Here is a 12889-nt window from a genome sequence, read left to right as displayed (position 1 = left end):
AGATTCCTTTGCTCGTTTCCTTGCTTGACATCTTTGTGACCCCAAGTGGCCTCTGAGTTGTCTGCCGCTCGCCCTGTGTACATGAGCTGCCTTTGAACGAGCTGCCTTTGAATTTGAAGAGGTGCTGTAGCGGAGATGGATCAACGCGGGGAAAACAGACGCCGGTCACCGTCTCGGCGCCCACGCCGATGTGTCTGCTGTTTTTCTCGGGCTCGTCTCGAAAGAGTGGGGTTGCGGGTTAGGAATTGTCGGTGCGATTGATTGCTCTCTTGTCCAACACCAATCAGCCTGTCCCGTGCGTCTTCACTACCCCACAAATCGCTTGTCCTGGGCTCCGAGCTTTCGGGCAGCATATAGGAGAGTCTGCATCAGCGCTGGACCCCAAGGCTCACTCCTCGACCCCGAACCTCCTTCATTCAGAACCACGTCTCGAGATGCCAAAGTATCCTTCCGTCGAACCGAGCAACTCGGACTTCCCACAACAGCCGGCGCTCGAGTCGCTGGTGGAAGACGAGCTCAAAGGCGGTCTTGCACCCTGGCGCACCAACGCCATCAATGATCCATCCAATCTCGCTAAGGGTGCTGGCGATCTCGCGGCCGACGCGTCTCCGCTCGTTTTTGGAGGAGGCGTCTTTGGCGTAGACATGTACAATACTTCGGAAACGCTCGCCTCCGACCTACCCCTTCGCACCGTCCGCCTAGCCCTGCGATACGGCATCAACGCCTTCGACACCTCGCCGTACTACTTTCCATCCGAGTTCACGCTCGGCAACATCCTCCGACGGTTGGAACCCGAGTTCCCGCGAGAGTCGTACTACATCATCACCAAGTGCGGAAGGTACGGACCGGATAAAGGGGACTTTGATTACAGCGCGGCGAAGATCGACAGCAGTGTGAGGGGCAGCTGCAGGAGGCTGGGCACGAATTATTTGGATGTGGCTCTTACGCACGATGCCGAGTTCGTGTGCGACCAGGTGGGAAGAAGTCACGATGCGGGGTGGGAGAGTGGGATCGTTTCGGGGCTCGTCGAGCCGTCTCGGGTTGGCGTGAACCAGACAAGGGAGCAAGTCATCGAGTCGCTGGGTCTGGCGCCTGGGCTGGAAGCAGCCTCCAAGGTGCACGGAAAGGGAGACGAGCAGTTCCTCGAAGCTGTGAGGACACTGTTCAAGCTCAAGGACGAAGGCGTCATCAAGCGGGTAGGCATCTCGGGATACCCTCTTCCCGTTTTGCTGCGACTGTCTCGACTGGTGGCCACCAGCGCACCTTATCGCTCGCTCGACGTGGTGCTCAACTACTCGAACCACTGCCTTCACTCATCCGTTCTAGAGGGCTGGAAGGACCTCTTCGCCGCCGATCCTCGTGGTGGCGCCGATGCCGCCTCTCTCAAGGACCTCGCCTGGAAAGCACCGCTGCTGATGAATGGTAGCCCCTTCTCCATGGGCCTCCTTACAGACGGCACGCCTCCCTCCTGGCACCCGGCCAGCGCCGCCCTCCAAGCAGCCACAAAGGAAGCAAGCCAGACCCTCCTCGCCCAAGGAAGCTCGCTCACCATGACAGCCCTCACCTACGGCTTCCGCGGCTCCGAACTGCCCCATCCTTCAGGCCAAGGTCCGCAGCTGAGAACGCTGGTCGGGTTGAGCAACCCAGATCACGTCCACAGTACCATCGAGGCGTATCGCATCCTGGCGGCTGGCGCAACAGAGGCTGGAAAGGTGCTCTATCCGCTGAAGGAGGATAGGGAGGCAAAACTCGAGGCGTACAAGAAGCAGACGAGGAGCGAGCAGGTCGCTCGGGATCTGTTTGCTCAGAGGGGCGTTCGGGAGTGGAGCTGGTCGAGCGGTCTCTAGCGCGCGTTCCCGGTCACGGGCTTGTTTGAAATGGAACGGAATAGGAACCTGATGCTTATACCGAGCTGTTTATGGATCGTATTTGCGCCTCTGTAGCTCCTCGAAGCGGCTCAAAGCCACGACTTGTGCTCATATGAAGACAAAGCACCATTGAGAAGCTGGGAACGCTCACCTGTCGGTCTAACAAAATCGAATAATTGAGGTTGCAGTGTGGAGGCGAAAGCGCCTCGATCACGCTCTGCGAAGAAATTGCGGTTGTAGAGCGGCAGTATCTCCAAAGGGTCTGAGCTCAAGCCAACTGACGCGTACTTTGTGACTTCCAAACCTGCGATTTCTCGACGGTGACCAACAGACACCAACACCATCACCATTCGAGTCATCTCATACCTTTCGCTTTGCCGATCACCTATTCGAGCATCACTGCTGCCTTTCTCACCCGCACCGGCAGCAACCTCATTCTCGCCTCGACACAAAACCCACCGTGCAGAGCCCTTCCAAAGCACTCTTCTCATCCTTCGACTGTAGTTGGACCCCTTTAACGCGAGCACCACTCGACGCGAGGTTTGCCAGATCAACCGCATCCGCTTGCAGAGCACACATCAGCCCATCAGCACTCAAACCAGCACCATGACGGCAGCACAGACAGTAGCACAGGCCGACGAAGCCATCAAGGCAGGCAATCCGCAAGAAGGCGAGCGCATCCTCAAATCCATCCTCTCGAATCAGTCCGCCACCCCCGACGATGCTGTCCTCAAAGAGCAGGAAGCGGCGCTGCTCCGTCTCGGAGAGCTCTACCGCGACACTAAGAATTCCGACGCGCTTGCAGAGACAGTGCGCTCCTCACGCACGTTTATGAGCTCCATCGCCAAGGCCAAGACGGCCAAGCTGGTGCGCACGCTCATCGACTACTTTGGCAGCATCCCTGGTAGCCAGCAGACGCAGATTCAAGTCACCAAGGAGAACGCAGAATGGGCCAAGTCCGAAAAGCGGATCTTCTTGAAACAGAACCTCGAGACCAAGCTCATCGGACTCTATTTCGAGAACAAGAACTACCGCGAAGCGCTTCCACTCATCGACACGTTGCTTCGAGAGCTGAAGAAGCTGGACGACAAGATGATCCTGACGGAAGTCCACCTGCTCGAGTCCAAGGTCAACCATGCCATCTCCAACCTACCCAAAGCCAAAGCGGCGCTGACATCGGCGAGAACAGCGGCCAACTCGATCTACTGCCCGCCCACCCTGCAGGCGCAGCTCGACATGCAAGCCGGCGTCCTCCACGCCGAGGACAAGGACTACACCACCGCCTACTCGTACTTTTTCGAGACGCTCGAAGGGTTTGCGCTCCAAGACGACCCACGTGCGCCCCTTGCACTCAAATACATGCTTCTGTGCAAGATCATGCTCAATCTTTCGGAGGATGTCAACAGCATCATTGCAGGGAAGCACGCGACCAAGTACGCCGGTCGAGACGTCGAGGCGATGAAAGCCGTCGCCAAGGCTCACGAGGACCGATCGCTGGAAGGATTCGAACAAGCCCTCCGCACGTACAAGGATGAACTTTCGAACGATCCCATTGTCAAGAACCACCTCTCGGCACTGTACGACACGTTGTTGGAGCAGAACCTGCTGAGGGTCATCGAACCGTATTCGAGGGTCGAGATCGCCCATATCGCCAAGGAGGTGAGACAGCCGGTGCGGGAGGTCGAGGTGAAATTGAGTCAGATGATTTTGGATAAGGTGTTCCATGGCATTCTGGACCAGGGCGCAGGTTGTCTGGTGGTGTACGAACAGCCCCAGGAGGATAAGACGTATCAGGTGACGTTGGATACGTTGAAGCATGTGGGCAACGTGGTGGATTCGCTGTATAAGAAGGCGAACAAGCTGACGTAGATGGGGCATGTACGGGTTGTTGCAGAGCAAGCAGCATCAGATCAAACGGTAGCCTGTGTTGCTCGTGATGTGTGTTTGAGCGCGCCAGATCTGATGGCCGCGCCACGTTGGCTGGGAGCACTGCTACTTAATTCACACAAATAACACGCTGGACACACAGCGTTCACTTGACACGAAACCTGACATTGCGCACCACACCTCGATCTCTAATCGTGCTTGACATCCGCATGCGCCGTCTTGGTGGGCGCGAACCCTTTGCCGACCTTTCCATACTCCGAGTGGTCCGGGTGCGCCTTTGCGATCACCCTCTCGAGCGCATCCAATCCTCGATCGATCTGCGACATCTCGGGCCCGTACGAGATGCGAATGAACTTCTCACACGGGCTCTGGACGATGTTCCTCCTGTGCGCGGGGTTGATATCGAACGCAATACCGGGGACTACGATGGTCTTCTCCCTCAGCAGCTCTTCGAACATGACGAGCCCGGAAGCGAGCGGGGAGGGGGCGAGAGGGCTGAGGTCGAGCCAGATGTAAAAGGTTGCTTGGGGTTCGATGTGCACTTTGAGGCCCATCTTGGCGAGTCGGGAGAGGACGTGTTGGCGTTTGTGCCTGAAAAGCTTTTGCAAGGCGATGCGATCCTGGTTGCATCGGTCGATGTCGAGCATCTGCAACGCCATACACTGCATCGGGTGGGAGGTGCCGCCGTCGAGGAAGGATCCCGATTGGTTGAGAGCAGTGATGATGTCCTTAGGCCCAACAACCCAACACACGCGCCAGCCGGGTAGACGGAACCCCTTGGTGAGTCCATCGATCATCACCACCGGCGTGTCGTTGATATCGTCGATATGCTCCGCCGCGGAATTTGCCCGACCCGAAGGACCTTCGTGCATGTACCACGAGTAGAACTCGTCGAGCAGAATCGTACACCCCAGCTCCTTGGACGTCTCGACCAAAGCCTTGAGCTCTTCGCCCTCGATGAGCATGCCCGTAGGGTTGCGCGGGTTGGACATGATCATGGCGCTCAGACCGCGACCTTTGATCTCCTTGCGCAGGTCATCCGTGCTGAGCTTGTATCGGTCCTCTGCGGAGAGGACCGTTGGGATGGGGACGAGACTCTTGAACGCACTGAGCATGCTCTCGTAAGAAGTATATTCTGGGAGCTGGTAGCCGCAGTTGACGGACCCGATGACGGCAGCCAGTCGCGTCATACCCGCTCGTCCACCGGGGACGATGCACACGTTGCTGTAGTCGAACTTGTTGCTCTTGTTTTGGCGGAAGGTCACGTTGTAGTAGTTGGCCACGGCTTTTCGGAGCGCCATGGTGCCTGTGTTGGGCGCATACTCGTGTACGCCCTCGCCGAACTCGCTCAGATCGAACTGCAGCGTTCGTGGGACTCCGCCCTCGATGTTGCCCACCTCCGGCGCTCCCTGGCCCATGTTGGCCCATTCGGGATTGCCATAGTAGAAGCCGTTGCTCGTGGCACGGTCGGTGACGTAGATGACACCGGTCGATCCGGGGTGTTCGATGGCGGGGAACTTTTCGCCAATCTTGTCATGATCGAGCGAGGACTTGAAGGATTCGAGGTCGGTGGTGGAGACTTTGGAGGTGCGACGACCGGAGTGACCAGGGTGAGAACGGAAGATGCGGTGCGCCTCGGATTGATCTTCGTGATGGAAGGCGGAGAGGACCGTGTCGGCGGTGGCTTTGAGCTTTTGCGCTGGGTGCGCGCCGTCGTGGGATGCCATGGTGGCGCGATGAGCAGAGGCGGTAGAGGAGACGGGGGTGGGAGAGGAAAAGGAGGAGGGAAGGCCGGCTCTACTTAAAGCTTCGCTCGCTGAAGCAACGTGCGCTTCGAACAAGAGGCCGTGCAGGGTCCCGGCACGGAGCTCGGCACGGCCAAATGCTCACTCCATGTCAGAAGATATCACGCTGCAGCGCACAGCCGGCGGCCGGAAAGCTCAGCAGGGCTCACCAACAGACACAGGGTCCGTGCCGCGCATGATTTGTTTTTTCTGTGGTAATGGGAATCTCACACTCCTCGAGGCAAAAAGGGCGCCGCGGTCTCCGGAATTGGACGAGAAGAGCAACACGAGGGAGCCAATCAAGTCAAGGTGGAGTGCCCAGCTGCACTTGCAAAAAGTTGGCGATCAAGAAGGTTGCGTGTGAACAGCTTTGGCTTATGAAGTCGTGAGAGAGTGTTGGCTCAGCCCAGGGGTGTAAGTGACACTTCGCTTGTGAGGACTCAGGGACCCAGCTCAATTCATGGAGCTCAGGCTCTCGATACCTTGCTTCATATCAACAAACTCAAGCTCAAGCAGTCGTCAACCGACTCATCTTCGCTCGTCCATTTGGAAACCGGAAGGGACGCTCTCGGACAGCGAAGGACGGTGGTGTTGGTCGACTCGTGGATTGGCCATCCAGCCCTGCCAGGCGTACTTCAAGATGTCAGCGCTGGGCTCTTCACCATTCGCGCTACTCGCAACGACAACCGACGTCAACTATGAGCTGGCTCTCCTCAGCCTCCGAATCCTCCAGCCATTCGCCATTCTCCTCATTGCCCTCGTTTCGGTTCTGCTCGATCCTGCAAAACAATTTCTGGCTCGCCGCTTGCATTCGCAACGATCCGACTACGAACAGCTGCGCGCGGAGGCAAGTCGCGAAGATGATGACGACGCACCACAGCCAACACCCGTCATCGTGCCAGTTCGATCACGCCGCCGTCTCTTGACGCAGTCCGCTCAGCTCGGCCTAGCTGCCACCTTCTTCATCTCAGGCGTCCTCATCATTCTTCGAGCCGTGCTGCCTCCCAAAGAATGGCAGCCCGATCTCTACCTCTGGGCCGCCGTCGACGTGCAAGCTCTCGGCGGTCTGCTGGCATGGGGCTCGATAGTCATTGCTGCACTGTGGGAGGAAAAGGTGCGAGGCAGGGGCAAGTACGGCAGAGGCAAGTCGGCTTGGTCCCTCACCGTGGGCGCCATCGCCGATATCTTGCTTCTCGTCTTCTACATGATTCCCAAGGAGCGTCGAGACCTTCCTTCCACCAGTCCGTGGTCCATCGCCCAACTCGGACTCATCATCCTCCGACTCTTGCTTCTCTATCCCGTGCTCATCCTCGCCTTGTCATGGGACCGTGTTCGCTTCGTGCGTGCTGCCGAGCTGGCCAACGAGGCTGCCACCAGCGGTCCCTCTTCTTCTTCTGCGCAGCCACGCTCGGCGCCGACCACGAACAGCGAGTCGACCGGCCTTCTCCAAGCTCCAGGCTCCTCTGCCACCCCTTCGTACGGCGCTACTAGCACCACCGTCAACGTCAACGGCAACGCAAAGCAAAAGTCGGCTGCCAACTCGGGTACACAGACGCCCAACCGCGATCCAAATGCCTCTATGGGTCTCACCGTCGCTGCAGTACCGCCGCCCCCCACCTTTAAGGTCTTCCTCTACCGCATCAAATTCCTCTTCCCTTACCTCTGGCCTTCCAAGTCGCTCCGCCTACAGCTCATTGCGGTCGCCTGCGTCATCCTTCTCTTTGCAGCGCGCGTCGTCAACTTCTTCACCCCACTCGCCCTCGGTAAGCTCGTCGAAGACCTTTCCACCGGCGCCTCGCCCTGGTGGGACGTCGTCCTCTACTCTGGCCTCAAGATGCTGCAAGGCTCCGGAAGCTTGCTCAGCGTTTTGCAGAACATCCTCTGGGTGCCCGTGGAGCAGTACTCGGACCGCATGATGAGCATGATGGCCTTCGAGCATCTGCTCAACCTCAGCATGTCCTTTCACACCAAGAAGAAGACCGGCGAGGTGCTGCGGATCCTCGATCGTGGCAGCGCCATCAACAATTTCTTCCAGTACCTCCTCTTCAGCCTGCTTCCCGTCTTTATCGACATCTTTGTCGCCATGTTCTACATGACGCGCACCTACAGCCCCGCCATCGGCATTGCGCTCTTTGTGGTCATGGTCGCGTACACGTGGGTCAGCGTCCAGCTCACCACCTGGAGGACGGGACTTCGCCGAGCTATGAACAACAAGGACTCGATCTGCCGCGCCATCTCAGCCGATGTGCTCATGAACTGGGAGACCGTCAAGTGCTACTCGAACGAATCGTACGAGGCCGAGCGCTTCCGCAGTGCTCTGCAGGAATACCAAAAGACCGAATTCAAGGTGATCGGCAGTCTCAACATGCTCAACATGGTGCAGAACCTCATCCTGTCTTTCGGTACGCTCTTCACCATCATGCTTGCCGCTGGCAGTGTCGTGCGCGGCGAGACGACCAGCTCGCAGTTTGTCGTCTTTGTCACCTACCTCCAGCAAGTCTACTCGCCCTTGTCCATGCTCGGCACTCTATACCGCGTGGTGCAGCAGAACCTCGTCGACACCGACAAGCTCATGACGCTGCTCGAGGAGAAGACGGAAGTCAAGGATCTGCCGGATGCCAAGGACCTCGTCGTCACGGATGGTATCATCGAATTCCAGGACGTGCGTTTCTCGTACGACGGCAAGGTGGAGGCGCTCAAGGGATTGAGTTTCAAGATCGACCGTCATTCGAGCGTGGCCCTGGTCGGCGAATCTGGTGCAGGCAAGTCATCGGTTCTGCGTCTGCTCTACCGCTTCTACGACATACAATCCGGACGAATCCTCATCGATGGTCAAGACATCCGCCATGTGACGCAGCGATCGCTCCGACGTGCCATCGGTGTCGTGCCGCAAGAGCCTTCGCTGTTCAACAACGACATCCGCACCAACATCCTGTACGGCGACACCAAGGCATCAGACGAGGCAGTCGAGGCTGCAGCCCTCGCTGCTCAGATCCACGACCGCATCCAGGGCTTCCCGGATGGCTACGGCACTGTCGTCGGCGAGCGCGGTGTCCGTCTGTCCGGTGGTGAGAAGCAACGTGTCGCCATCGCGCGGACCATCCTCAAGAACCCTCCCATCTTGCTGCTCGATGAAGCAACATCGGCACTTGACAGCCAGACAGAGCGTCAATTGCAGTCGGCGCTGAACAATCTCATGCAGGGCCGATCCAGCCTGACCATCGCACATCGTCTCTCCACCATCATCAACTGCGACACCATCATCGTCATGGACGCGGGTCGTGTGGTCGAGGTCGGCTCGCATGCCGACCTGATCGCACGCGAGGGACTGTACAGCAAGATGTGGGAGCAGCAGATCAAGACGCAGAAGGAGCAGGAGGCGGCAGCGGCGGCTCAGGAGGCGAGTCGCGAGGTCAAGGTCGAGGCTGAAGCCAAGAAGGAAGACGTAAAGTCGGTGGAGGCGCAGCCGGGTCTGCTTGGCATTGTTCCGCCTGCCGTCACTGGCGAGCCAGAGAACCCGATTCAAGGCGTTGAGCAGGCGCCGAATGGCAGCAACAGCAGTACTGCGGCGGATGCAGAGTCGTCCTCCACAGCAGCGAACAGCGGATCGGAAGCAGCGCCCGAGCAGACCGAGATCCAGGCCGCTGCCGAGCTGGCTCAGAAGACGCAGCCAGACGCCTCGTCGAATCAGGAAGCAAAAGGCAACAAGGACCATCTCATGGTCGAGTCGGCGCCGACGCCGGCGAGCATGAGCCGCAGCGGGTCGGAGTCGGTGCAGGACGACTCGCCCTCGGGGTCGGACCTGGCAAACAGCGGTACACTCAGCAAGGACGATAAGAAGAGGCAAGCGAACCGCAAGAAGAATGCCAAGCGTAGGGAGAAGGAGAAGCAGAAGAGGTCGAGCGACTGATCTGGCTCGACGTCGCGCAGAATTTGCTTCAGTCTCGGAGAGCCATAGCTACCGACTGGATCATCGTGTCGATGCGGTCATTGCAAACCATCGATCCCGTCCTCGGTATGAGACGTGTGTGTGCGGTGACTTGAATCAGACTGAGTGGTATTGAAGGGAAGATGAGCTTTCAGAAGAGCTCGAGGATGGAGTGTGCATTTTCAAACCGCGGCGTGGAAGGGCGGCTGAGCAGAGCCTTCTGGAACACGCAGACCTGCAGCTCGTGCCGAAATTAGCTACGCTCGACCGCTTCCGTGATTCGGCTTCACCAAATTGAGATCGACACCTCCGCGGCTTCCACACAAACCATCACTTCCCTCATCTCATCACATCACACACAACACTACGACGTCGGCACTGCTCGGCTTATCACGCTCTTTTGTTTCACCTGCAAGGAAACACGCTTCTCTGCTCGCTCATCCGTGCCGTGGACCTCAGCGCTATCCGCAGCTAACACCGTCCACTCAGTCCAGTCTCACTTTCACGCGTTGAGGCTCAGTTTGCAGATCCCTCCGCTCCGGCAACCCAGTCCACCATCATCAATTCGCTGAAGGAGATCGCATTCGTCTCGGAGCGCCGACAACGTTTCACCAACAGTCGTCAGCACTGCAGCGTCGATTCCACCACATCCGCGGCAACGGCTCTTGGGACGCTCATCTAATTTGGCAGCGCACTGCGGGAGGCTCGCTGCGACCATCTTCATCCCCACGGAAAGGATTGACCCGCACTTATTGCCAACACTTCGGCCGCGCCCATCATGTCGTCCATGTCGAGCATTCCGCACGAGGAGCTCCCCATCCTTGAGGCGCTTATCAACATCCGAAACAGGCTCACAGCATTGAAGAAGGACAGCTCCGAGTTCATTCGATCCCAGGATGTCCAGCAGCTATATCAGCAAGTCATCAAGCAGGTGACCAAGCTCAATGCTGTACGAGACGAGCAGCAGGCCAACGCTCAGGACGCTGCCGCTGCCAGCTCTTCTTCGGACCAAGTCGAGCAAGCCGATCAGACTGCGGCCGGCGGTTCCGACGACTCGCCCGTGCTTCAGCAGAACCGGGTCGATACCACCCTTAACGACGTCTTCTCCCTGCTCAGTCTCTTCTTCCTCACCATCGGGCGCAGTCGAGAAAGCCCAGCGACGTTTTCTCAACTCGGCTGTATGAAGCAATTGCTGGATCATCTGCAAGAGTCCGGCATCTACACTGAGGCCGACCTTCAACCATTTGGCGCACGTCTCTCCGAGCTCCGAGAGATCATTCGCAAGGACGGCGAAGGCGGACGTCATCCTCCGCAGCTTACCAAGCTCATGACGCGCAAACTCGAGGTGTGCGGGACGATGCTCCGCAAGCTCGAGAGCACGCTCAAGGTGCTTTCCGTCGAGCTCGTGCCTATCCATCAGAAGATCATTTCCATTCGTCGACAACTCGCCGCGGCAGCAGCCAAGCCCAAGCCGGCACGTGCGGAGATCAAGCAGCTGCAGGAAGAGCTTCGAAAGATTGATGCGAAGCGTGTCGATGGCAAGTTCTTGGGTCCAGGCGGTAGCTCGGTGCCAGCCGGTCAAGCCATTCTCGTTGGTTTGCTGGAGGAGTGCTTCGAGATCTGCCACGACATGACGGTGCGCAACGACGAAGTCCCCATGACGCTGCAGCCGATCTACGACCGACTCGTCGAGATCAAGTCGCAGCTCGAGCACCTCGTATTGACGCATCGATGGACGCTGCGCGAGACCGACCTCTGGAACTACCAGGTGACGCTCAAGGAGATCGATCGATTGCGAGTCAATGGCAAGTTTGTCGATTCCGAGGGCAAGCAGCCCGAAGGCCAGCTGGTGCTTCTGTACCTGCTGCGACGATGTTACGGTCTCATTTACCGACTGGTGGCGTCGTCCGAGCCCATCTCGGAAGAGCTCATGCCCATCAGCAACAAGCTATCCACCGTGTCCAAGTGCCTCAAGGAGGTGTCCAAGTACGGCGGTCCTTTCACCATGCGCGATTTGTACCCGTACCGATTGGCACTGCACCAGATCGACAACATGCGGAGCAAGGTGCTCGACAAGGACGGCAACGACACGGGGGTGCGCAAGTGGCTCGGACGCGATGGCAGTGTGCCAGAGGGCCAAGCGATCCTGCGTGCTCAGTACGAGGAGGTAGAACAGACCATTGAGGAGATGCTCAATCGCGAGGACGACGATGATGACGACGAGGAGGAGGATGTCTGGGATGGCGACACGGCATCGAGCGCAAGTGTGTCGGGATGCGAATCTGCCGCGTCGGACAGCGAGGACGACGCGGATGCGGGGGGTGCATCGGCGGACATGGTTCGACAGGCATTGCTGGCACGGGGAGGACCGATGATCGGTATGGCCTCGCCGGACCAGCCAGCGACGAGGCCTAACTCGGCGGCGCCTTCGCGACATCCAAGCACGACGTCGAGCATCGCAGGGCGTGAGAGTGGTGGATTCGGCAGCGGATTCCAATCGATGACGCCGCTTCCGACACCGACGACCACGACGCCCTCGGTTCCCATGGGCGGTCACGGCAGCATCTCCAGCTCGAGCGCTTCCACCTTGCGTGCTGTGCCCGTGCCCGAAGCGGCCGACGCTATCGCGGCCGAGGCGCCATACCCCGACAGTATGGCCGTGCCGACCACCACAACTGCCTTTTCGGTCCCAATGTCCGCCTCGCCCTCGACGGTCGCCAACTCTGAAGCGGACTCGACGGCAGCATCTGTAGCCTCTTCCGCCGTGCTGGCTGGCGGCCCATCGCCTACTGCCTCGCAGATCCGCTCCCAAAAGATCGGCCGCGACTTCCGCGACGGCGTGGGCGATCTGACGGGGCTCAGCTCGCGCTCGCCTCCCACCAATGCTGCTGATGGCAAGATGGCCTCCCTCAGCGCTATGATGCAGGCCAGCTCGACACCGCCCTTGAACAGTCTCTCTCCCGTCCAGCTGCAGTCGCAGCCATCGCAGGAGCTGTCAGCCGAGGCGGTGGAACGTCTGCCTGCGGGCGCTGCACCCCTCGCCATTCCTGCGCCGGGCATTCTGGAGGAGCAGAAGCGATCAGGACCGGGGATGGGCACGCAGATCGATGCGCTGGCTCAAGGATTCCAGGGCAGCTCGATCAACGATGTCTTGTCGAGCTCGCTGGATGCTAGCAACAGCAACAGCAACGCATAGTGGTTTCGAGTTGTATGCTTTCGTTAGTCACCCTTCTTTCGTTAGTCACCCTTCACTGTGCGAATCTCTACCATGGACTCTCTTTACTTTCCACGGACGTATGCGAATGTGTAGGATCTCTTCTTGCTTGCGAAAGAACAGTCATTGCTGTTACTTGGCCACGGCCCATAGTCAAAGTGAAGATGAAGAGCCGTGCTGATCTGGCAAGCGTCGATGTCGAAGTGTT

The 12889-nt window shown here is 58.6% G+C and overlaps 5 protein-coding genes across 5 annotated transcripts; 4 read left to right on the top strand and 1 right to left on the bottom strand.

Moving 5' to 3' along the window:
• Nucleotides 1-434: 434 nt before the first annotated feature.
• On the top strand, nucleotides 435-1847 carry PSEUBRA_005190 (NADP-dependent oxidoreductase domain protein; the record flags this gene model as incomplete). The annotated part of the gene is made up of 1 exon (XM_016438630.1): nucleotides 435-1847. The coding sequence occupies one exon, from the start codon at nucleotides 435-437 to the stop codon at nucleotides 1845-1847; it is 1413 nt and encodes a 470-aa protein (XP_016290498.1).
• A 627-nt stretch (nucleotides 1848-2474) lies between these two features.
• PSEUBRA_005189 (Proteasome component (PCI) domain protein) lies at nucleotides 2475-3737 on the top strand (the record flags this gene model as incomplete). Its single annotated transcript, XM_016438639.1, has 1 exon — nucleotides 2475-3737. The coding sequence occupies one exon, from the start codon at nucleotides 2475-2477 to the stop codon at nucleotides 3735-3737; it is 1263 nt and encodes a 420-aa protein (XP_016290497.1).
• A 206-nt stretch (nucleotides 3738-3943) lies between these two features.
• Nucleotides 3944-5482, bottom strand: PSEUBRA_005188 (Aminotransferase, class I/classII; the record flags this gene model as incomplete). Its single annotated transcript, XM_016438624.1, has 1 exon — nucleotides 3944-5482. One exon carries the CDS (start codon nucleotides 5480-5482, stop codon nucleotides 3944-3946), a length of 1539 nt encoding a protein of 512 aa, XP_016290496.1.
• Nucleotides 5483-6179: 697 nt separating this feature from the next.
• PSEUBRA_005187 (ABC transporter, transmembrane domain protein) lies at nucleotides 6180-9449 on the top strand (the record flags this gene model as incomplete). The annotated part of the gene is made up of 1 exon (XM_016438635.1): nucleotides 6180-9449. One exon carries the CDS (start codon nucleotides 6180-6182, stop codon nucleotides 9447-9449), a length of 3270 nt encoding a protein of 1089 aa, XP_016290495.1.
• A 796-nt stretch (nucleotides 9450-10245) lies between these two features.
• PSEUBRA_005186 (uncharacterized protein) lies at nucleotides 10246-12663 on the top strand (the record flags this gene model as incomplete). Its single annotated transcript, XM_016438631.1, has 1 exon — nucleotides 10246-12663. The coding sequence occupies one exon, from the start codon at nucleotides 10246-10248 to the stop codon at nucleotides 12661-12663; it is 2418 nt and encodes an 805-aa protein (XP_016290494.1).
• Between the last annotated feature and the right edge of the window lie 226 nt (nucleotides 12664-12889).

Source organism: Kalmanozyma brasiliensis, assembly GCF_000497045.1.
Source record: "Kalmanozyma brasiliensis GHG001 unplaced genomic scaffold PSEUBRA_SCAF5, whole genome shotgun sequence".
Taxonomy (NCBI): domain Eukaryota; kingdom Fungi; phylum Basidiomycota; class Ustilaginomycetes; order Ustilaginales; genus Kalmanozyma; species Kalmanozyma brasiliensis.
This window is presented reverse-complemented; position numbering and strand designations above follow the sequence as displayed.